This window comes from Triticum aestivum, chromosome 5D (genome assembly GCF_018294505.1).
Source record: "Triticum aestivum cultivar Chinese Spring chromosome 5D, IWGSC CS RefSeq v2.1, whole genome shotgun sequence".
Classification (NCBI taxonomy): Eukaryota; Viridiplantae; Streptophyta; class Magnoliopsida; order Poales; family Poaceae; genus Triticum; species Triticum aestivum.
The window spans coordinates 117,688,282-117,713,360 of NC_057808.1; the positions used below are offsets into that span (position 1 = coordinate 117,688,282).

Here is a 25,079-nt window from a genome sequence, read left to right on the forward strand (position 1 = left end):
CCGAGAACGTAAAGGTGGTGGGGCCAGCGGAAGCACCTGCAGGTGGGATAACCGCGGCGAACGCGGACGAGCTGGATGGCATCAGCGGGCCCACAAGCAGAGGGGCAGCAGCCGACCCAGCGCATGGGCTGGGTGGTGCGACAGAGCCCACCTGAGGCGTCGGGCGGGTGACAGGTGGGGTAGGCTCGGCAAGGGGGGGTGCATGCACCGCGTCCAGCGAATCGGAGGAAACGCCATGCAGGAGCGGGGCGTGCATGTCCTCCGAGGCAGCAGAACTGTCGTCAGAAATGATGAGAGGCTGTCGCATGGTACCAGGGGGAGGGAAAGGTGAGGCCAGAGCTGATCCCCCTGATGCAGAGCCAGGAGATGCGACGGGTGCACGGGGGGCGACCGGCCTAGAGCCGCCGTAGGTAGGATCGGCCCGCCACCCCGCACGTACCGCAGAGACGACGGGGACGAGGTGAGCAGGGGAGAGAGGACGTGGTGAGGCGCGCTGAGATAGTGGTGCAGAATCTCCGTCAGAAGAGCCACTGCCAAAGGGGGTGACATCTCCTTAATGACCTCCCAAACCTCCTGTCGGTGGTAGTAGCGTCAAGGGTATGCAAGTCAGCAAGCTGCAAGTTGAGCTCATTCCAATTAAAGTCAAAGTTGCTCTTGTCCCTTCCCCATGACCTGTGAACAGTAACTCAACCGTGTGCAAGCTTCATATGGTGGATGTGGTTCCGTAAGAGAAATAATAAAGTAGCCACGATGGGAGGTTCAAAAAATGCAAAGTGTGCTGTACATCTTCTCTCGCTTTCACAATCGCCATCACCAACTGAAAAGATACTCTGATCGTCGCCTAACACGACTCTCATCGTTCACACGAGGTCAACCGACGGGGATGGCGGTCGTTCCCCACTAGGCCACTACCAGCATCGCGGGATGCGAGGCCATGGCCGTGGCCTCCCTGTCCGATGCTGCTGCCAACTGGTTCCGGATCGATCGAGATCCGGCTGACAGCTGACTGGTCACCATCTCTAAACGCCCATGGTCGCACCACCTGCTCCATCCTCCACATATACAAAACCTACGTACGCGCCTCGCAGCGCACGACGGTTAGAAAGGCCACTGTCAACACCCCCGTCCGCGCCGTCTCACGCGTCGATCAAACCACTCGAGGCCTCATCGGCGGCCGTACACGCCATCGAAGCAGCAAGGAGGAGCAATGGCGGCGGCGGAGGCAGAGGTGAGCAACAAGGGGGTGATCCTGAAGCGGTTCGTGACGGGGTTCCCCACCGAGGCCGACCTGGAGCTTGTCACCGCCGTCGTTCGGCTGGCCGTGCCGCCTGGGTCGGCGTCCGTGATGGTCAAGAACCTCTACGTCTCCTGCGACCCCTACATGCGCAACCGGATGAGCGAGCACAACGAGGCCAGCTACATCGAGCAGTTCGTGCCAGGGGAGGTACGTTGTTACCAGACGCGCCCATTAATCCCGACTTGTTATTTACTGTTTAGGTTATCTCCTGATTTCTGCAGGAAATGAACTGTTTTATGTGTCTCTAGGCTATTCCAACTAGTAGTAGTAATGAAACTGGCACGCACGGCCGAATGTTTCTTTTCCGTTTTGAGCAGAATTCTATTTCTGTCGCCACCATCTTTTAGCAACTTCCCTTTTACGGTGAATTTTAAAAACAAGGTTTGGAATCACACGGCACTTGATTTGGTCGAATCTGGCAAGCTGGCCTCTGAGCTTGAGTGTTCAGATCAAGTTTTTTAGTCTATCTATGAGATCGTGGCATATTTTTAACATATCTATGAGATCGTAGCATATGAGATGGTAGTACGGTAGATTCCCCTACTTATATATATCTCAATATATTACTTCCTCCGTACGAAAATATAAGATTTTTGTAGTACGAACTGCAAAAACGTCTTATATTTTAATAGGGGGAGTATTGTGTTAAAAAGTTGTACAGGAAAACATAATAAGAACAGAAAGAAAACCAATACAAGGCCTCAAGCCATCTACAACAAGTCAGATGAAAGTATCAACAAAAGGTTGCAGCCTTGTATGTTTTCCTTTAGCTCTAAACGAGCAATTTCATTTCCTCCTTAAATCTCTTCTTGTGTCTGTATAGATTTGGCTGTAGACCTTGGAAAACGAAACCATTTCTAGTGTTTTGGATGGCTCATGTCACCGAAATGGTGATCTTAATCTATACTTACTAATAGAGTCATTAGTGCTTGTGCCCTTCCGCCGTTGGTATTTTTGCACAAAAATCCCTGTATTTTTTGGTATTCAACCCGCACTTCATAAATATACATACTGTAGGTACACCTCCGCCAGCTCGTGCGCCGTCTAGGCCATGTTGGGCCGATGCGAATAAAAAACATAATTTCTTGATGTGCGTGTAGGGTCTTGAGGAAAAAATATACTGTAGTTGCTCAATGTGGGGGTCGAACTCGGCACCTACCTTCCGATGAAGGAGTCTAACCAAGCGCACTGGCAATGCTTTTGTTCGGATAGCTGGTTTGCTAACTATTTAAAAGTCGCACCTCGCCTTTTTACAAAAAAAATCCATTAACTTATATACCTTTAGGAGTTGTCTACGGCACCAACAGGCGGCTTTAATAGAGGATGATGTGCGGATTTCGGAATAAAGGAATTAACTCCCTCAATAAAAGAGGAAAGAAGTGATAGTGAAACGGCTCTAATGGGATGGAATTGTTGGTTGACTTGTGGGACGGTGGAGTGGTGCATGGTTGGCTGCTTGTGGGTCAGACATGCACAGAAATAAGGAACGATAGGATATTGAGTCTCTGTTGGAAAAACAAGGACGGATATAAGAGGGGGGATTTCAACCGACGTGTATAGAGAAATAATGAAGAAAAAATTAATCATTGTGACAGGAATATAAGGAAGCTAGAAGGCGTGGAGCGCTCCTCTGTCCACGGCTTCTATATAAACCTCGACGTGATAGCCAAAAATAAGGAAAGAAATTTTAGTCCTTGCAGCAAAAAAATGAGGAGGGAAAGCAAAAGCTTCTAATTAAAAGGGATTTCTAAAAAAATAGGAAGGAAAGAAATTTAGGAAGATAGGGATTTGATGTTCAGAAAGTTCAGGTTATGTCCTACTTCGACTTCAAGTCGTATCTTCCCTATGGATTATCGAATAGAGTAGCAAAGATCTAACACATGTCCCCAACCTTCTCTCCTCTCTTCCATGGCACCATGGTTGGCCAATCTTCGCTCCTCGGAGTTGTACCCCTGATTGTGTCACGTTCATCAGTCTTACGACCGTTACCAATAATATCCTAGTGTGTGACAAATTTGTATCACACTTACCAATCCTTGCGGAAATTACCAAGCTCCTGGATGAAAAGATTTTTGGGCATAAGAAGGAACTTGTGCATGAACTGTAGTGCACCATCCTCAAGAAATTTGCGGCAAACATTGAAGAACTCACGGAGGAAGCATCAACCGACCGGGTTGCCATTACACATCTAGAGAAGGGCATCCCCATTAAGACCTTCACCAAGGAGGAGCACACGTAGGACACGCGCAACCTCCATTGAAGTCCGTCCTCTTATCTAGAGGACCACACCTAGGTGAGAGGGAAAACATGCGCCTACGAGAAGTGGCAGGAGTACAACCTACAACCACGTCAGTGAAAACTCCAGTAGCAATGGGGTGCCCTCAAGAGTTAGCCATGCGACAAATCGCAAGAGTAGCTATGCTTGCAACTGTGGTGGTGATGGAGTCCTCTCTGGCTGGTGTGGTGGACTCACAAGCAACAACACCATTTGTGCTCTTCCTAGTAGCAACGGCTCCTCTTCCCGAGTCATTGACAATCCCTCTATTTCATGCATCGCTCCTCCATAGGCTACCAACTGCATTAGAGTTTCTTGTGGCGGGAACAAAAGATGAGCATGCCCTTGAAACCCTCCATCACAAACCCTAAGGCTCATGAGCCCTGCCAACCTTCGTTCTTCCTTGGAGTTGTACCCCAAGTGTGTCACATTCATCGATCTTGTGGTCGGTACTAATCCTAGCACGTGACAACCATCAAGAAGGATGTTGTGTAAAGGATTCACAAATTTCAATCCATGAACTCTTAGGGATGAGCTATCTTAATTTAGTGGTAATGGTGCTTCTGGTAAAGTCTGAAACTCGCTCGATGTCAAGTGATTTGCGAACGATGAGCCTGGTACACTTGTTCAGGGAAGCTTGTTGCTGAAGCTCTAGCGCCCAAGCATAACCATTCATGTTAATCTCTAATGGAGCTAGTGGGGGCAAGGATGAGCCACGGCCCCCTCCAAGATTGATAAAATTGTGTATGACCCTTCAAAATTTTCATTCCACCCAACTATTTGTGTCCCCCCCCCAAATGCTTGGCAATTTGTGCCCCCCCCCCATCGATTTCTAGCTCTATCCCTGATGCCAACGCTAGTTGAGCAGAGCCAAGGTGCGCATTCGTCATTCATCAAAGGTCAAACCATTCATGTAATTTTCACTGTGCAAAGATTGGACAAAATTTTACATGAGAAGCATATCCCAAGCATAATGTTGAAGCTGGATATTTCTAAAGCCTTTGACTCGCTATCCTGGGAGCTCCTAATGCAGTTACTCATCTTCGGAGGTTTTGGCCAGAGGTGGAGTTGGATTGCATCCTTGCTTTCGTCTGTCGGCATGTGCAATTCGGTGAACAAATCCCTTTTTGGCTACATCTTCCAAAAGAAAAGTCCTCGATAGAGTAACCCATGTCCCCATTATTATTTGTGCTTGTCATGGACTATATAGCTGCCTATTCAACTTGGCGCATGTTGAAGGTGTTCTTTCACCCCTCAACCCTCAACTGTTTAGACACATGACTTCTTTATATGCTAACAGTGCAGCGGTCTTCATTCAACAAAAGATAGATGATGTTGTCGCTACCAACACCATACTCACTTTCTTTGGCAATGTCGATAGCCTTGTTACCAATGTCACCAAGAGTAACCTCTACCTATCTTATGTGACAATATCGACAATGAGACCGTTGGGCAGCCATTGTCATGGCTGATTGGTACCATCCCCTTCACCTATTTAGGTATGCATCTATCCTTTACCAAGCTAAGAGCATTGATTTCCAACCGTTTTTTGGACAAGCTAACAAAGAATATTGTTGGATGGATTGCCCAATTCATATTATCTGATACGAGAGCCACGCTGGTCAAGCATGTACCCTCAGCCATCCCCACATTACAGGTAGATGGCTAATGCTATGATTTTCACTGAACCTGCTCGAACAAAGATAACAGTGGCAATTGTCTCGTTAGTTGGAGGTAAGTTTTCTCGCCCAAGCCACTCAGAGGCCTCGGCACCCCCGATTTTGAGATTCACAATAGAGTGCTTCCCGTCCGCTGGTTATTATTCAATTGGGAGAACTATAACAAACCGCCATTCGCCTACATCTGTCAACCGATCCTCTCACCAAGAGCATGTTCCGACCTTCCACCTGCATCAGTAATGGCTTTCTTTTGGTACAACCATTGGCTTAATGGTTGTGTGTCGACGGATGATTTCAAGTGTCTCTTTTTACATAGCTATTATCGACAATGCTCGTTTCTCAAGCTCTAACCAACAAAAAGCAGGTTACCACAATCAAGCCTTTCCTTGATGTTGATGTCCTCTCCAACTATATGCGACTCTAAAATGTCTGAACAGTGTGCACCTAAACGATTCTAAAGATCGAATCACCTAGAAATAGATTGAATGCGGCTTTTATTCAATGAAGTTTGTCTATTTGATCCAATTTGAGGGTCCATATGCTCTGAGCTTAATGGCCTCGTCTTTCTTCAAAAAGGAGGATAAACCCTAGCCTTTGCATCAATTGATGCACACGTCTCCGCCCATGTGCCACCGAAGCTTAAGCACGTGCTTGGATTCTGATCGAGAGCAAATGCCTGACCGCCGACAGGCTAGCACAGAGGGGATGGCCACACAACCCAGTGTGCTCCATCTGCCACTGTCATCTTGAGATTACGATTCACCAGTTAGCCACTAGGATAATACTTCTAAGCACTTGACCATTGGCCACAACATGTATTGCACTGCTTGAGGCTACCTTGCCGAAAGTAGCCATTGTATCTATGTGTCTCTACATGCTCTTCAACAAGTAAAAGCTTCACAGGCATTGGAACACTAGTTGCATCCTGCTCTAGTGGTTCTTCTAGACTGAAAGGAATGCAAGGATCTTCAATAACGTTGCCAAACCACTAGCTACGACATTCAAGCTAGCTTACGATGAGGTGCTCACCTGGAGGGGGAGCTATGATCTGCCTCATTCATCACATTTTGCTACTCCAACTGAGCCTCCCAAACAGATCGCCTAGACCTGTACTTCCTTGGATAGACTAGCAACCACCATAGTCTAGGGTTGTTCTTTCTTCTCCGCTAGCTATGCCCAGCTAAACCCTTGTACATTCCAACTCTCTTAATAATTCACCCTAGTCTAGGTTTGTTTCTTACTTCTCCATGGGCTATGCCCAGCTAAACCCTTGTACATTCCAACTCTCTTAATTCAATGAAACATTGTATGTTATATTTCGTCAAAAAAATACTTCAAGGAGTTTCTTTTTACCGAAGATATTCAAAACACGGTTTATTGTGAATAGGAAGGAGTACATATCTTCTATTTTTATATTTTCATAAAAATACATGTGTAAATCACAGAAGAAATATTCTTGACCATCTATTTTTCAGTCAGGTCGAGTTATAATAGAGATATGATCTCAAAATTTTGTGGCCTTTAGTTGTGTATGCGCAAGTTGTGCAAATGTTCCTTTTATCTAATATATAGACAAATGCAAATGATAGTAATCAATTAAAGTTTATTGTTCATCCTACTCACAGTTGACACTCAACACCATGTTATTTACGACTGTAACTTGTAGTTTACTCTATTGTCATGTCAAGTATGAACTGTTGGAAATATGAGCAATTTACTGAATGATTTTATTAATAGAAATATTAGATAAAGCATGACTAATATAGCAGAGATAAAACATTTCATGTAATTTGACAGAGAGAAGGTAAATAGCATCTGCATATATGAACTAGAAACAAACACATCTAGAACAGACACTAGAGCAAGAAATTGTGACAGAACCTCTAACAGGAAGAGTATGAGAACATACGGAACCGGAGCAGAAGCACCGGTCTTGGGGTCGGTGTCCTCGCCAGCCATGTCGTCGAGGAGGTTGTCGATGTCGGGGAAGAAGTCGTCGTCGGGGAAGTAGTCGTCGGAGTCCGGGGCGTCCGTGACGAAGAAGTCAGTAGTCGCGCTGAGCGCTCCCCAAAAACCTTATCACCCTTCTCCCGTACAGGACTCAAAAGGTGCGGTTTCAGAGGCCTACTGTCCCGACCTGCGGTGCACGCCGCAAGCCGGGATGGGGAAGATCGTAGTAGCAGCGCAGTGCTCAGGAACTTTGTGGCGAGAGGAAGAGGATCTTCTGGTGCGTCTCTCTGAGAGGAGCGACCTCCCTTTTATAGGTGCAAGAGGAGGAGGTGAGAGGCTGCACCGGGAGCTGAAGGGAACGCGGGAGACAAAACGAACAGGCAGCATATGAAGAGTGCAACGTTCGTATTCAATATCCACTACAGCAAAAACTTTCCAGCTCCCGAGTGACCTTTCGTATACCCGTTGTGCGTGGCAAAAATTTAGGCATCGGCTCGGCTCATTCCCGCAACCCGCGGCGCGTCATGACGAGGCGTGGCATGGAGAGGTGTGCGGCGGAGGAGCGCGCGTGGATGTCCCTCTTGTTCTCATGCTCATACAAGTGGGAAAAAATCCTCCCTTATAAGAAGGTCCAACTCCCACTAAACTAGCAATGTGGGACTAAACTTTAATAGTATCCCTTGCCTTGCACGAATGGGCTAAGTGGGCCTCTAGGATTTATTTAGGAATTTCTGAAATAGTTATTGGGCTGTCCCAAAATAGACTAAATTCCAGCATGAACTACAGTTGTAGCGACCCGACCCGAATGGATCAAGTCTCTGTGCTTAAGTGTCATCCCTGTATCCGTATGCTGACACACACAGTACTCGAGGATTTATAACAGAGGTAAATCACATGTATAAAGTAACGTAAATACTATTACCTCAATCCATATAGCGGAAGTAACAACAAGGTTGTGGATTCCCATCAACACCAACGGCAAAGTTGAGTGTAGAAATCGTAACCCTAACGTATCACTTACTCGTCATAAGATTCCTGCAACATGAGACGTTGCAGCCATGTAGGTCAGTACATTGAATGTACTGGCAAATTCACACCATAGGGCAATGATGAATAATGGCTATCACTACATGCATATTTGGCTGGTGGAGGCTCTAGGTTTAATTTTGCATAAAGCTAATTTTTCCCTACAACAAAGGAATATATTTTATTTAACTACAAAGTTTGTTGAAAAAATATTGAGAAGGTAACCCCTTGCTCAATCCCAAATCATTAATAACCCAACAATTTCATTAAATAGAGTGATGAGATCAAATCAATAATTTAAGAACCAGATACTCAAGATGTCCATAACCGGGGACATGGCTAATCATGATTAGTTTGTACACTCTGCAGAGGTTTATGCACTTTTCCCCACAAGACTCGGTCTCCTCCGTTGAATTTCTCGCACTACATGATGTTTGAGAAACGGATGACCGAGACACAGTCTTTCAGAAGCGTTAGCTCGTTACGACGGGTAGACAGTACCACCTACATCCCCTACATCTGCTAGTCTACCACTGTAAGAGGTCACACAACATACTCAACTATGCCAGAGCCCATAATGGCTTGTGGCTGCACACGAAAGTTTCTAGCATAAATAATCTTATGATCCCTTTGAGCCTGGGTGGCAAACCATAGGATGATCACACGGGTGCCCCGGGATCTCCTTTGACAATGTTGGATTCCCCAGGTGTCCGGGCAATCCACTGGTATCCCCAGGGTGCCCCAAACCAATCCACCCAGATATGTATTAAAGTAGCCACCTTAAGTTTCCCTTAGATATAAATAACTCTCACATCTTTCATGAATCTCATAAACCAATCCACGTCTACGAGCATAGCAAAGTAGTGCAAGCATAACGCAATAATACCCTGGGTTTGAATGCAAGACAATAGGTTCCTACCTCATCAACTACTTCCCAATACCCACATGTTATCAAATCCTACTCATGCAATGTTTGAGGGTTGAAACTAATGCATAAAAACTGGGTAATAAAGGGATATGATCAAAGTGTGAACTTGTCTTATACTGTTGATGAAGATGATTCGCACTCATAACTCCTAATAGTTCTACTCGTCACACTCCCGTCAATCTATCGTAAGCAAGCAACAGTAAGAATCGAGAAAAGATCTCGGAAAACTTTGAAAACAAGCAATTAACTCTTGCAACAGAAAACAATTTCTAATAGTACCTAAATTGGGTGGATTTGGTCTTATTAGAAAGTTTAGGTCAAGAGCTTCAATTAGCAAAAAGAATCAAGTAAATCGGAGTTATAAAACTCAAGTTATGGTCAAAAGAAGTTTGAATATGAATCTGAACAAATTTCGAAATTTAAAAATTTCAAAAAGTTGATGTGACAGGTTCACTGCATAGGTGAAAACAAGACGAAACTATAGGTTAGATGAACGAGTAAAAAGTTATGGCTATTTGAAAAGTCAGGGCTAAACTGTTTTACGGAAGAAAAATAGCTACGCCTAAAAGAATTCTAGGTTTAATATATAAATACTGAGACTAATTGATAATTTATTTATTCTACCGTACTAGTCTAGAAATAATAAACTATGAAACTATAAAAAATACGAAGAAATATATCTTTATAAGGTAGAGAAAAGACGACTTCAGAGAAAGGAGACAACTTCCAGAATTCCCACCGGAGAGGGAAAAAATATTTTTCTTTAATGAATCTAGTTAAATCAAAATATTGATTTAACCCGAATCGGATGATTTTTGAAGGTTGTATGAGTCTATATTATAGGTGGAAAAGAGGTTTAGGGTCAAAGGCTAGGCAATATGGGACTAAACGTAGACGTAGAAAAATAGAATGGAGAAAAACGCACGGCTAAAGTGTTCGGCCGGCCGGCGCACGCGCGCTGCATTTTTTATTTTGAACTTTTCTTTTAAGAAAAAGAAATATTTCTGAAAATGATATTTTTTTCTCCAAGCATAACCGAAAAATAAATAAAAACAGTTACCGGCCTGTCTGCTAACTATGTTGTGCACGTGGGCGACGGATAGTTATAGGACGCTCACGCAGTTTGTTTTTTTAATAGAAACAGAAAAGGAAAAACTGAATAACGAAAATAAAGATAAAATTTTATATAGGCATATTATATATCAGAATTTTCAGTAAACGATTTTCTACAACCCGCACATTTTTCTAGCATCAAATAAAGTCCACATAAATTCAAATAAATCAAACAGTGCTACTGGCTCGTTTAAAAACCAAATAAAATATTTTAAAATATCAAAATGATTTCAAACTCATTTTCTCCACTTCTCTACTGTAGGGAATCATTTTACCCTATTTTCCATATATTTTATTTTTGGGGAAAAATAATTTGAATAAAACCCAAATAACTCCAAATTCAGAATAATTTCAAAAGGATTTTCAGTTTGATTCTTTTAAACTTCCAACTCATATTTCATATGTTTTGAAGAAGTCATTTTATCTTCTCTCATGAAAATCATTGAGTTGCTTAAAGTTTCTGAATTTGAAATATTTTAAAATAGAATTCAAACCTTTTTCAAAAACCCTTTTTCATTCAATTAAATGCAAGAAGTCATATTATATTCTCTCTAGGGTTTTGTGATGAATTAAAATTTGAATTCATGGAGATCATAAATGCAAGGTGAAAGTTTGGGAAAGTCATTTCATTTCCTCTCATTCAACTTTCAAAAGTTTGAAATTTCACTCAATTTCACACAAGCAACCACACCACAATCAAACAAACAATAAAAACAATTTATTTAATATAACATTCCAAAATTTAGAATTTTGGGATGTTACAACAGTGCTTTTCTTTTACTCGAAAACAAAGCCATGAAGACTATTGCGTTATGTTCACTACTACAGTCGAATTCTCTGAAATTCCAATGCCTCACTGAGTATGATTATTCCAGGTTTTGGCTACTTTTTCAGTAGGCAGGGTGGTAGCATCTGGGCACCCGAATTTCAAGTCGGGTGATCTTGTTTGGGGCATGAGCGGATGTGAAGAATACACTTTGATCACTGATCCAGAGTCTCTTTTCAAGATCAACCATCCTGAACTACCTCTGTCGTACTACACAGGTGTTCTTGGTGAGTACATTTTTATTTTGTCAGAAACAAAGTGCCATATTTAATCTTATATTTCTGTTTTTCATCAAATGAAGCACGTACTTGCATTTTTCGTTGACTATATCTGGTTGACAAACTAGAATTTTGGCACAAGCTAGCATGTCCAATAAATTAATTAACATGCCACACCCAAAACACTGAATGAAACAATAGCGGGAGCTTACATGTTCTACATACCACTGACATGTTGTTCAAAAAGTGACCTGAATCAATTGAAACAAAGATTGCATCCATTAAGCACTGAAACATATGATGAAAAGGGACAGACTTTTGTAAAGCAAACATATCATGCAACAAGGATCGAACCACATACGTGAAAGAATATGCTCACTTGATCATGGCAGCTTTGTTGTGGAAATCTTCCACCGAGTTCCATCGAAATACGAATTCAATCTCCTTAACCTGAGACCAGTTAGGCCCAGACTCAGGACTGAGGGTCAGTTTGGTTCGTAGCCTGGGCATCATGCCTGGACGAAGCTGGTGCATGGCATGCGCCTCGTTTTTCTATTTTTCTGGCCTGGCCAAGCAGCCTAGGGAGACACCTGTTTTGATTGCGACCTGGGCCTGGAATGATTAAACAAGTATATGTCTGACAAAGTAGCCCACAACCCACCTGTAAACTACTAGTTTAGCGCCAGGCTGGTGTTAGCTTGCCTCCAGGCGAGCGGAAGAGGACGCCTGGGAGGCTAATCATATGCCTGAGCGACCCAGGCCAGGCTAGCTCTAGAATTTTGTGGACTCCAACCAAACAAACGCCAGGCAAAGTTCAGGGACGTCCCAGGCCAGGCAACGAGTAGCATGGACGCGAACCAAACTGACCCTGATTTTGGTGAGCTTCACCGGCAACTGCCAGGCATGGACCAGGCGAGAGGAGCATGTTTTGTGCGGCGACCACGAAATGTTGAACTCTTTGCAGTCCACACAACCTTGCTCTTCGTCAGGTCGATGGCGAAGATGTGCCCGTCCAAGAAGAAGTAGACCTCGTTGGCGTTCATGCATGGGGTGGACCAGCACCACAACGGGGATGACCCTCTCACGCAGCCTTGCATCCCTATAGGTATGGTCGTCCCAAACCTTGTCCAAGGGGAGCTTGAGCCTGCTTGTCCATGTCGCGTCAGACGGGTCGTTGGAGGATAGCGTCCACATGCTGACCTCCGGCTTGTCATAGGAGCCATGGATCTGAACGTACCGCAGCCGGCCGCCGCTCACCTTCAAGCAGCGGTGCACGTCACCGTTGACGGGGTCCAGGCGAATGGCAGCTCATCAGGGACATGCGGAAACATGGGGCTGTTTGGTTCTAGCCTTGCATTGCCACATTGTGCCACACATTTTTGCCAAGCTTATAGTTTAACAAAATGAGAGCCACAAGTTGGCAAGCCTAAGGGAATCTTGCCATATTTTTTGTGTGTATGTCATGTGGGGCCTAGTGTGACTTGCATAAGTTGTAGCTTGAACCAAACACTCATTTAAGTTGGTCAAACTTGCCTAACCTTAGGTGTGGCAACCTTTGACAAACTTAGTCACAAAACAAACAGCCCCACGATTTGGTAAAACTTGGGCTTGTCGGTGTCGGATTCCGGGTTCCGGCAAAACCCTTGAGGTTCGAACACTGGGGTGCGCACGAAGATTTTCCCACTACCAAATCACGCCCTCAGCCTCACCGCGATCTCGAAAGGCTAGCTAGAAGAACTCGCAACACAAGGTTTATACTGGTTCGGGCCATCGTTGTGGTGTAATACCCTACTCCAGTGTGCTGGTGGTGGATTGCCTCTTGGGCTGGTGATGAACAGTACAAGGGGAAGAACAGCCTCCTGAGGAGAGGTGTTCTTGTGCTCGGTGAATGTGTTTTTGGGTGAGGATGGCTCAAGATGATCCCTCCTCCTACTATGGTGGCTAGTCCTATTTATAAAGGCCCTGGTCCTCTTTCCAAATATTGAGCGGGAAGGGAGCCAACAACGGCTAATTTGAAAGGGGACAACTAGCAAGCTATCCTGACAAAAGTAGTCTTCACCTGCCAAAGGCTCTGGTGGTGACGCCGTCTTGGGCCCCACGGTGACCTCCGTCCTGCCGTCCTGCTAGTCTTGGTCTCGTTGCACCGATATGAAAACCTTTGCCTGATGCCTCGGTACTCCTCGCCTGCGCTTGCCTCCTTAGCACCAAAGAGGAAACGAGGACACTATGCGCGTTGGCGCCCACCTGGCCTTGATCGTCATGGCTGACGTCGTAGGAACCTCGCGAGGTTCGCCTTGCCTTGATCTCTCCGCCCCTCGCGAGCCAGCCTGGTGAGGCCGCTCCTGAGGAGGTCTTGTGTCGCCCGCCTCGCGAGGCTTGGCCCCTCACGAGTGTCTTGAATGCTTGTTGGTGAAGACGGGTCGTACTGGGCCTCGAGTGGAGCCACGCCGTGGCCGCAGGCAGGCAAGTCTGGGGACCCCCGTTCCCAGAACGCCGACAGTAGCCCCCGGGCCCAAGGCGCGCTCGGGCTTGGCTTCGAGGCGTAGCCAAAGGGCAAGTGCGGAGCGCCGCGGGCCCCAACAGCCTGCGGCCTTGGTCGACGCGTGGCGATCGATTGGACGTGGGCGTCTCCGCTTCCCCACGCTGCCTCGGCAACTGCCCGACTTGACAAGTCCCTGCTGCATGCAAAAAGGGTTATCATTACCTGTGATCATGGGGATCGCCGGTTGCCCTTCCTTGGGCTATATATGAGGAGGGAGGTGAAGCCCCTGTCGCCCATCTCTTCCTGCTCTGCTCGCTCCTTCTCCATTGCTCCTTTGCCAGTTGCGACTCCCATGGCGCCCGTGAAGAGGTTTTCGGCCGCGGAGAAAGGGAAGGCCCGCCAGGAGGGGCCCGGCTCTCTGCCGCCCAAGCGTGGACGCGGTCGTCCTCGCAAGCACTCCACGACCCCCGCCACGGCCCCCCGCGGCCGCGGCGGTGCCCCTTCGCGCGGTGGAAACCGCCTACGTCGAAGTAGCCCCGTCGATGAAGGGAGGCGCGCCATGGTCGCACGGCCTCCCCGGTCGTGCTTCCACTCGGCGGAGGTGCTGCCGGAGTTCGTGGTTTGGTCGGAGAACCCGGCCAACACCTGGCTTCAACTCCCGCGCTTCTTCGTCGGTGAACTGCCGGCCGCAGGTCCAGGCGGGCTCTGGCTGCAGGCAGACGGCTGCTGCAGCAAAGCTTCGTGGGTCGCGGTCGAGGTCTCCGTTGCTGGCAACGTGGCCCTGGCCCGCGGGTAGCAGACGTTTGCCCGCGCGCGCGGCCTGGGCAGGCGGTGCACCCTCCACTTCAAGTACGATGGCAAGGCGACCCTCTACATGAGGGTGTTCGGAGAAGACGGCCGCCGCGTCGGGTGCTGCCCCGAGGACAACGACGGCGACGAGGTGCTTGGCCTTGGCGACGGTCGAGATGAGGGCGAGGACGACCTCGTGCCAAGCTATGGCAGTTCTCCTTCTGGCGGTAGCTCCAACAGCGGTGGCTACGACCAGCCGCCGCGCTCGCTTTGAAGGTGGCAGCGGGTCGTCTCGCTGTCGCGCCTCAGTGAAGCACGAGGAAGGGTCCGGCTGAGTTCAGGAGAGCGCCGCGGGTCCGACCTCGCGAGCCGCCGCGGAGGCACGCGCCGCTGTTGTTTGGTTCTTCCTTTTCTTCCTGCATTAAGAGACAGACGAGTATGGGGCCCCGCAGGGGCGTGCAACAAACTATGATTTCCAAGTTGTTATGCTATGTTTATCGTTCCTGTGTTGTGTCGCAATATCAATGTCTTATGTAGGCACGTAGGAATAACTTAGCTTGATGTGCTTGGAGTAGTTTCCGCCTCACAAGGCGCGCATTCCTCCGTGCCTGATGAGGCGTTTAGGAACTGCAAAAATTTGTTAGTAGGGGATTCCGAGCCCTGGTCGCAGGCGGCGCCGGCCATGACCCAGTGCCCCGCATCGCAGTACCCGAGGGGCACGGATTGAGAGAGGGACGCCAGCTTGCGGCTCGAACGATGGTGTCTCACAAAAAAATGGACAAGAGACGCCGAGACGCTCGCGAGGGCACCTGCTCAGCCCCCTCGCGAGGGACGTGAGAGAGAGTACAGGTCAAACAGAGAACCGAAGGCAAAAACAGAGGCAGAAGGTGATGGAACAAGACCGGCAATCAAACACCAGAAAGCAAATTTCGATTAAAGATGGGCAAGCCAACTACGGAAAGCAAATGAAAAGCCGCGTCCAGCACCTAGTCTAGTCTTCTTGTCTTCTCACCAGCGCGGAGCTAAGTGCTACCACTAGGACGTGGGAGGGAGCCCCAGAGGCCCGAGGGCGGCACTCCTGAGACTCCGGGGCGTGTACAACCCCACTCATTATTACGTGAGAGTGTCACGAGCGGAGACCTTCACAGGCACTGGGCCTTCTTCGCAGGCGTTGGGCCTTTCTTCATGGGTAGAACCTCCGGAGGTGCTGGATGTTCCAGGCGTTCCTCCCCCAGCACGAGGTCCATCCCCCACATGGCGTCCTGCTGCGCCTCATCAAACGCCAGGACCCGCGCGGAGCGATGCTTGACCTCGTGAGGGAGAACCGCTTCTGCTCCGTAGACGAGGAAGAATGGGGTCTCGCCTGTTGGCTTGGTAGCGGTGGTGCGGATGGACCACAGCATGGGCTGGAGCTCGTCGTGCCAGCCCCTGCCGTAGGCCTCGAGCTTCTTCTTGAAGGTCCTGGTCTTGAGGCCTCTCAGGACCTCCGCGTTGGCGCGTTCGGCCTGATCATTGCTACGGGGGTGCGCCACTGAAGCATAGCAGATCTGCATTCCAAGGTTAGCACAATATGTCTTGAAGAGATTGCTAGTGAACTGCGAGCCGCTATCGGTGATGATGCGGTTGGGGACCCCAAACCGGCTCACGAGACCCTTGATGAACTTGACCGCGAAGCCGGCCGGGATGGTGCGGACGGCTTCTACTTCTGCCCACTTGATGGACTTGTCGATGGCGACGTAGAGGTAGCGGTAGCCCCCCAGGTGCTAGAGGGAACGGGCCCAAGATATCCAGCCCCTAGACCGCGAATGGCCACGAGAGCGGGATGGTCTGGAGGCCCTGAGCCGGCTGATGAATCTGCTTGGCGTGGAATTGACAGGCCTCACAGGACATCACCAGCTCAGTCGCATCGTTGAGCACCGTAGGCCAGTAGAATCCACTGCGAAACACCTTGCCGACGAGGGTTCGTGACGACGAGCGGTGCCCGCAATCCCCGCCGTGTATGTCGGCCAGCAGCTCTCTCCCTTGCTCCCTGGAGATGCAACGCAGTAAAACGTCATTTGGCCGCTTCCTGTACAACTCGCCATCCCGGATGCAGTATGCCGTGGCCTGTCGGGCCACACGCTCCATGTCCTCCTCCTCTTCTGGCAGTGTCCCTTGCGTCAGGTATTCCTTGAATTCCTTGATCCAGCACCCCTCCTGAAGCTCGAGCGCCAAGAGCAAGCATGCTCCCGAGGTCGGGCCGCAGGCCGGGGCTCCCGAGGCATGTGGTTGAGGGAGCTCCTCCCGAGGCAGATCTATCCTTGAGAGTGGCGGTGTTGTTAATGGTTTGAAGAGCCGCTCCTCGAAGACGCCAGGCTCTTGGGGTAGCCGCTTTGATGCTCTTCTGGCGATGTCGTCGGCTTCCTTGTTGGTGCCACGGGGCACATGCTGCAATTCCAGACCCAAGAACTGTTTCTCCATCTTGCGCACCTCCGCGAGGTACGCCTCCATGTGCTCGTCCTTCGGCTCGTATACCTTGTTCGAGAAGTTGACGAGGAGCTGCGAGTCGCCCTTGATAATGAGGCGCTTCACCCCCAGGGCTACCGCAGCCTTAAGGCCAGCTATGAGGCCTTCGTACTCTGCTATGTTGTTGGAGACCTTCTCGCCCTGCTGGAAGTGGAGCTGCACGGCATAGTAAAGCTTGTCCTGAGTGGGCGAGATAAGCACTGCTCCAGCCCCCGCGCCCTGGCGTGAGAACGCACCGTCGAAGTACATGACCCAGCCGTCTGGTGCTTCACTCCCTGGAGATAGGGATTGATTCTCGCCTGCTTCAAGCTCTGGGGCGTTGGTCCATTCTGCCACAAAATCTGCGAGCGCAGCCCCCTTGATGACCCTGGTCGTGCTGAACTCCAAGTCAAATGCTTGCAGCTTGATGTTCCATTCAGCGACACGTCCGGCAGCATTGGGGCTCCTGAGCACTCTTTCTAGCGGATCAGCCGAGACGACCTTGATGGGGTGACCCTGGAAGTAGTGGCGCAGCTTGTGCGAGGCCACCAGGAGCGCGAGCAAGATCTTCTGAGGCATGGGGTATCGTGCCCTCGCATCTCATAGCACTGTGCTGACGAAGTACACCGGGTGCTCGTCGAGGGCGGGAGAGCTGGCGGAGTCTTCGGCTTCTGAGGGTTGAGCTGTTTCTTTGGGGTCTTCGGCTTCAGGGGCTTGGCGGACTGCCAAAAGCAGCCGCTGCCTCAGGAGCATCGCCTTTGTGCCGCACCGCTTCGTCCGGCCTGGTGGTTCCACTTGGCGGCCCCTTGACCTGGCACTCTTCTCTGAGGGCCACCAGCGCTGCGCTGGCGGAGTGGGGCGTGGCAGACAGGTAGAGCACCAAGGGCTCGAGGGGTCGAGGTGCTACCATTACTGGCGGGCTGGTCAGGTACCTCTTGAGGTCTTGAAACACTTGGTCGGCCTCCGGAGTCCACTCGAATGGGCCCTTCTTCTTCATCAGCTTGAAGAATGGTAGGGCGTGCTCTCCCAGCTTGAAGATGAAGCACCCCAACGCAGTCACTCGACCGGCAAGCTTCTGCATCTCCTTGAGGGTCTGTGGTGGACTCATGTCTTCGATTGCCTTGACCTTTTCCGGGTTCGCCTCGATCCCTCTGTGGGACACGAGGAAACCCAGCAGCTTGCCGGAAGGGACGCCAAACACGCATTTTTCTGGGTTGAGCCGCAAGTCCACCTGACGCAGGCTTTCGAAGGTCTCCTCCAGGTCCTGAATTAAAGTCCTTGCCTCCCGAGACTTCACCACAATGTCGTCGACGTAAGCTTCAGCGTTCCTCCCGAGCTGCCGACCCAGGGCGATATACATCAGCCGCTGGAAGGTCGCGCCCTCGTTGCGCAGCCCGAACGGCATGCAGGTGTAGCAGTATACCCCACAAGGGGTCAGGAAGGTCGTCTTCTTGACACCTTCTACTGCCATCTTGATCTGGTGGTAGCCCGAGAACGCATCCAGGAAGCACAGTAGGTCGCACGCGGCAGTGGAGTCGACGATTTGGTCGATGCGTGGAAGCGGGAACGGATCCTGGGGGCAGGCCTTGTTGAGGTTGGTGAAGTCGACACACATGCGCTCCTTTCCGCCTTTCTTGGGCACAACGACGGGATTTGCCAGCCATTCAGGGTACCGGACCTCACAAATGACACCTGCCGCCTCCAACTTGCGGGTTTCTTGGACGATGAAGGACGTCCTTGCTCCCAGGCGTCTTCATGAGGTTGTAGGCCGGATGGGTCGCCGCCATGAACTGAGCCAGCGCCAGGTACCAGAGAATAGCGTTGTATGGCAGACGGATGTGGGCGACGTCGAAGTCGATGAGCTCGGTGCGGTAGTTGTCGCGGGTGCCGAAGGTCACGGGAAGACGGATCTGCCCCAGGGGGCTGGAGGAGCCGCCGCCGATGCCGGAGAAGGGCTTGCTGGGGCGGAGCCGCTCGAGTGGCACGTGGAGGAGGCTGAAGGCCTCCACCAAGAGCACATTGAGGCTGACACCGCCGTCGATGAGGGTCTTGGTGATGGCTACGTGGCAGATGGTGGGTGTGCAAAGCATTGGGAGCACCCCTCAGCCGACGGTGGTGACGGGGTGATCTCCCGAGTCGAAGGTCAGGTCGGCTTTGGGCGCCACCCAGCCCGGTGGAGCCCCCTGCCGCGCGGAAACGGCGCTGATCTGGCTAAGGAACAGCTTGACGTGGCGATCCGAGGGCGGCGCCTGTGAGCCGCCGAGGAGGGCCGCGACCGCGTGAGGCACCGGTGCCGCGAAGCGCGCGGCGAAGAGGTCGTGCAACTCCTCCCAAGACGTCACCGTGGATCCGGGGAGGTTGAGCAGACAGGCGCGTGGCGCGCCGGCGAGGGCCATGGGAAGCCAGTTGGCCATGACCTTGTCGTCGCCCCAGCCTTGAGGACGGCCTCCTCATACGCCAGCAAGAAGGCCGCCGGATCCGCTGCGTCGTCGTAGCGCGGTGGCATCTCCGGCTTGAACTTGGGCGGCCACTGCACCTGTCGTAAGGCGAGGGCCAAGGCTCGGAGCCCGCTGGCCCCGCCGCTGGCATCGGTCGTCGGAGCGGGAAGAGCAGCGCTTGCCATGGGGGCGTAGCACGGTGGTGGCGAAGCGCAGACCGACGGAAGGGAAGCTCCGGCGCACCCCTACCTGGCGCGCCAAATTTCCTCCTACCCCCTACCTGGCGTGCCAAATGTCGGATTTCGGGTTCCGGCAAAACCCATGAGGTTCGAACATTGGGATGCGCACGAAGATTTTTCCCCCTACCAAATCACGCCCTCAGCCTCACCGCAATCTCGAAAGGCTAGCTAGACGAACTCGCAACACAAGAGACACAAGGTTTATACTGGTTCGGGCCACCGTTGTGGTGTAATACCCTACTCCAGTGTGGTGGTGGTGGATTGCCTCTTGGGGTGGTGATGAACAGTACAAGGGGAAGAACAGCCTCCTGAGGAGAGGTGTTCTTGTGCTCGGTGAATGTGTTTTTGGGTGAGGATGGCTCAAGATGATCCCTCCTCCTACTATGGTGGCTAGTCCTATTTATAGAGGCCCTGGTCCTCTTCCCAAATATTGAGCGGGAAGGGAGCCAACAACGGCCAATTTGAAAGGGGACAGCTAGTACAAGCTATCCTGACAAAAGTAGTCTTCGCCTGCCAAAGGCTCTGGTGGTGACGCCGTCTTGGGCTCCACGGTGACCTCCATCCTGCCGTCTTGCTGGTCTTGGTCTCGTTGCACCGATATGGAAACCTTTGCCTGATGCCTCGGTACTCCTCGCCTGCGCTTGCCTCCTTAGCACCAAAGAGGAAACAAGGACACTGTGCGCGCTGGCGCCCGCCTGGCCTTGGTCGTCATGGATGACGTCGTAGGAACCTCGTGAGGTTCGCCTTGCCTTGATCTCTCCGCCCCTCGCGAGCCAGCCTGGTGAGGCCGCTCTTGAGGAGGTCTTGTGTCGCCCGCCTCGCGAGGCTTGGCCCCTCGCAAGGGTCTTGAATGCTTGTTGGTGAAGACGGGCCGTACTGGGCCTCGAGTGGAGCCACGCCGTGGGCCGCAGGCAGGCAAGTCTGGGGACCCCCGTTCCCAGAACGCCGACAGTTGGCGATGGGGCCACAAGCGAGGATACAGTAAGCGAGATCAAACCACCAGAGGAGCCCTTCGTTGGAGAGGACGTCGTCGCCACGCCACTCTCTCGCGTCCACTATGTTGGAGCACTCGCACCTCTTCTCGTCCCAGTCGTACATGTCCTCCGTGCAGAGGAGCGTGATGCGGCCACGATCTTTGATGTGCCACGGGTTGAGCTCTGCGACGATGAGATGGTTGTCGCCGCAATGGCAAATGAGGCCGACGGAGTGGGGGCACGTGATGCCACTGTTGCGAGGGAGGATGCCCAGTGTCCTGCGGATCCACGGGTCGCAGAGGTAGTAGGAGATCCCGATCGTGGTGCAACCGCAGAGGAGAATGACGCCGCAGCTATCGACCGCTGCGATGGAGGGGTAGTGCAGCATGCTGCCAGCGGACATGTCGACGTTACTCGCGACGGTTACGTGGGAGGGGAGCGGAACTTTCTCGAAGGTGAAGGACATGTTGGTGGATTTCTCGAAGATGCTATGATTGTTTCCCTCCTTGGCCAACACCCTCGGGATGCCGTACAGGATGAACCACTCCGCCGCCACTAGGGCCATTGCCAGATCGGAGGAGATTCGAGCTGTTAGGGTTCCGTGTATCGTGTAAGGGGATAAGGAATGTCGCGCACTAGAGAATATGGACAAAGAATTCGATACTATGGGAGATCTCATACTATGGTGATCTTCGCGCACCGGGGAATATGCTAGAGAATATGGACAAAGAATTCGATACTATGGGAGATCTCATACTATGGTGATCTTCGCGCACCGGAGAATATGGACGGAGCGGAACGTGAGGATTTTCAGTGATACACATCTCACCCCACGGTGCAAGAAGTTTTGAAGAAATAAAAGGCTAGGGTAGATAGCCGTGATCTTCCCAGGACCTTTTTTCCTTCAATTTTGCTAGACAACAGTCGCACGAAATTCGAATTTGGGTCAATTGATTCGGTGGAGAGGAGGCAGCAGCCGCGGAGGAGTACGAGGCCGCCGGCGGAGGCAGCAGTAGCCGCGGCGGAGTAGCTCCTCGTCTATCTTAGGGGTGCAGTGGATGCAGGGGAAGCAATATCATCCTTGTCTATCTTAGGGGTGGCGGGGGGTGCGGGTTCGCCAGCGTCGAAATTGAAGGTCTGCCAGGGTTAGAGGTAATGCCTTGGGCGGCAGCAAGGCTCGGCGATGTGGGAGGTTGAGGGGAGGGTGGGGCAGCGAGGCAGCCGCGGGAGCGCAACCGGCCAGCGGCGGAAGCAGGCGGAAAGGCCGACGATGGCTTGACGGTTTGAAGAAAGAAGACGGTGGCTAAAGATTGAAGACGCTCATTTGGACGTCCATTCTTCATCAGATGGCCAAACCAGTCAACTGACCCAGATTGCATTCTCAGCGACTCGTTTCTAGCCGGTCCCTTTTTCCTTCATGTACTTCTTGTACGGCTCAACTTTTGTACCGCCTGCACGCTTGTACCAATAAACTCTCTTTTCTTTCTTATATAAATAAAGATCGGCCAAGGCCTTTCGATTCACAAACCAGAATTGCAAGAGTTCATTTGTCCTAGCTTCCACATATGGAACCCTAGTTTGTCACCATTTATTTGTTTATTTTTGTCTTTGTGGTGATGTATAATTGGTGTGCTTGACTACTTTTTTCGATAAAGGGCGATTTTATTATCTCAGAATGTAGCATCAAGGGAATACAAAATATTATGGGTAACACCCGGCCTCTGCATAACTGAGATGCACACAGCCAAATCCAAAAGTCTGACAAAAAACATGAAATATAAACCGACATATCGGCAACAGTAAAGTCCTATAGACCGACACTATGCCTATGTCGAAGGTGGTGGTGAATCGATCCGGAGGTTATGCTGTCACCCATGTTGGGAAAAAACCTCCGTAACCACCTGCTCCAACCGCGTACACACCGCCTTGAACAGCGATTGGTGCTCTGATCGTTGTAGCATAGACCACGTATGAAGCGAGTGCGTACAAAGGAAAATAACCTGCAGAGGAGAAGCATTTTTTCCATTAAAAACCAAATCGTTTCTACATAGCCAGAGCGACCAAATTAAGGCGTACGCTCCCACCCTTATAAGCGCTTTAAACCTACTTGGAATACCGTCCAACCAGTGACCAAATATATTGGCAACACTTATGGGCAGATATAAATTTGACGCTATTTGAATGATTGACCACGTAGAACGTGCAAACTTGTTTTACATAAAACAACTTGTACATAGAAACTACGAATGAACTTTCCCAAGTTTTGGAAGCATGTATAAGTTATGCTAGTTAGTTAATGAGGACAGAAATTAGAATAAAGAAATAGGACGAAAAGGGAATATACTAGTCAGATCTCTAAGATAATGTGAGAGATTCATACATGCACCTTCCTTCAAGGAATCATACCATGGAATTTCACAGCCACAAATCAAAATGGATGGCTAAATTATATGTAGAAAAAGAATAAGACATCAAGCTCATCAGTGTTATGATTTAGGCTCTTCTCCCCTCAAAAAAGGGGAATTGGTATGATCTAAGCTTGGTGTCTTCATATATTCATGCAATTTACTTCCTCTAGCGAAGTTTTAAAACTCATAAAATACACTATTATTTATTTACTAAATTTGCAAAAACTTCGCTAATGCAGGCATGGCCGGACTTACTGCATATGCTGGATTTTTCGACGTGTCAAAACCAAAGCAAGGCGACTATGTTTTCATCTCATCGGCATCGGGCGCCGTCGGGCAGCTTGTTGGACAGCTTGCCAAGATCACTGGCTGCTATGTGGTTGGCAGTGTTGGTTCCGATGAGAAGGTTTTCCTTTTTTTCTGCATACTCATTTTTTCACCTGCTCTGTATCACTGAAATTGTCTAATAGTTCACTCCCGCAATTGAATGATGAATTGGTTGAATAACTTCAGGAGTTTTTCACTAACCTAAAATATACTCGCTCTCTAAAGAAATATAAGATCATTTATATTACTATATTAGTGATCTAAACGATGAAAATAATGTGATGGCTTTTATAATGGTTGCATGCTTTACCATTGGGATCATAATACTAGTTATTTCTACTAAGTGAATTATATTCGACCATTCCATTGAGAAGAAAGTCAACATGTATGCACATTTTCAATGATAACCATTTTATAGTAACCTCTGGCCAATTGGCAAGGTGCTATATTTACCTTTCTTGTCCTCTTGCCAAAGAACCCTAGCCCTAAAGAAGTAAATCATTGTAATCACTCCATCATGGATTCAGATGATGGAGAGTATGTAAATCATTGTAATCCTACCTCCTAAAGTCAGAAATCTAGCCTGCAAGTAACCAAGTTATTCTCAATTTCTCTTCTATGCTTTTAATAATATGTAGAGGAATGCCAAAGTATAATGGAGGAGTCCCACCGTTCAACCTTGAAAGGTGAAAGTATGAGAAAATTCTTTGTCTTTATGGTAACCGCAGGTCAACCTCCTAAAAACCAAGTTTGGCTTTGACGACGCTTTCAACTACAAGAAGGAAGAGGACCTCAATGCCGCACTAAAGAGGTTCTAAAAGCCATTTTCCTTATGAAATTCTAAGTTCCAATCACAAATGGCTACTAACCTTTTCCACAAAAAAGAAACAAAAGCTAAACATGGTTCCCTCCCCCGTGATATTTCCTCTCAGATGCTTCCCGCAGGGCATTGACATCTACTTCGAGAACGTGGGCGGTGCGATGCTAGCCGCGGTGCTGCCCAACATGAGGATGAATGGCCGGATCGCCGTGTGCGGGATGATCTCGCAGTACAACCTGGAGCAACCGAATGGTGCCCCTAACCTCTTTTGCTTGGTTGCCAAGCGCATCCGCATGGAGGGATTCATGGTCCTGGACTACTTCGGCACCTACAACAAGTTCGAGGAGGAGATAGCGGGTTACCTCAAGGAAGGGAAGATCAGTGTTGTTGAGGATGTTGCCGAGGGGATTGAGAACGTGCCGACAGCGCTCATCGGGCTCTTCTCCGGGCACAACATTGGGAAGCAGCTGGTCACCATCGCACATGAGTGACGTGACAGGCTAACAGAAAGGGCATGGGGATGCAATATATTCATATTGGACGCGTGGAAGTGTTCGTGTTTACGATTGACCTATGTATATCGATGGGATGTCAAAAATATTGGTATTTTATCTCTATTTTTACCTCTTTTTATATATACATATAATACAAATATTATTGTTAAACTGTAGCATTTTGAATATGGATTTTGTTGAATACTTTGGACCATTTGTGTGAGTCAACTATGGCCCATGTGCCACATTTGAGGAATAGTGGGGGGTCTAGGGTTCCAGAAATTTAACAAGAGCTCCAGGTAAAAATGGGAG

The 25,079-nt window shown here is 49.6% G+C and overlaps 1 protein-coding gene across 1 annotated transcript; it reads left to right on the forward strand.

Moving 5' to 3' along the window:
- The first annotated feature begins 957 nt into the window (after window positions 1–957).
- On the forward strand, window positions 958–24,971 carry LOC123119786 (2-alkenal reductase (NADP(+)-dependent)). Its single transcript, XM_044539713.1, has 5 exons — window positions 958–1,444; window positions 11,144–11,321; window positions 23,366–23,532; window positions 24,182–24,264; window positions 24,386–24,971. The coding sequence occupies exons 1-5, from the start codon at window positions 1,208–1,210 to the stop codon at window positions 24,762–24,764; spliced, it is 1,044 nt and encodes a 347-aa protein (XP_044395648.1). The 5' UTR covers window positions 958–1,207; the 3' UTR covers window positions 24,765–24,971.
- The last annotated feature ends 108 nt before the right edge of the window (window positions 24,972–25,079 follow it).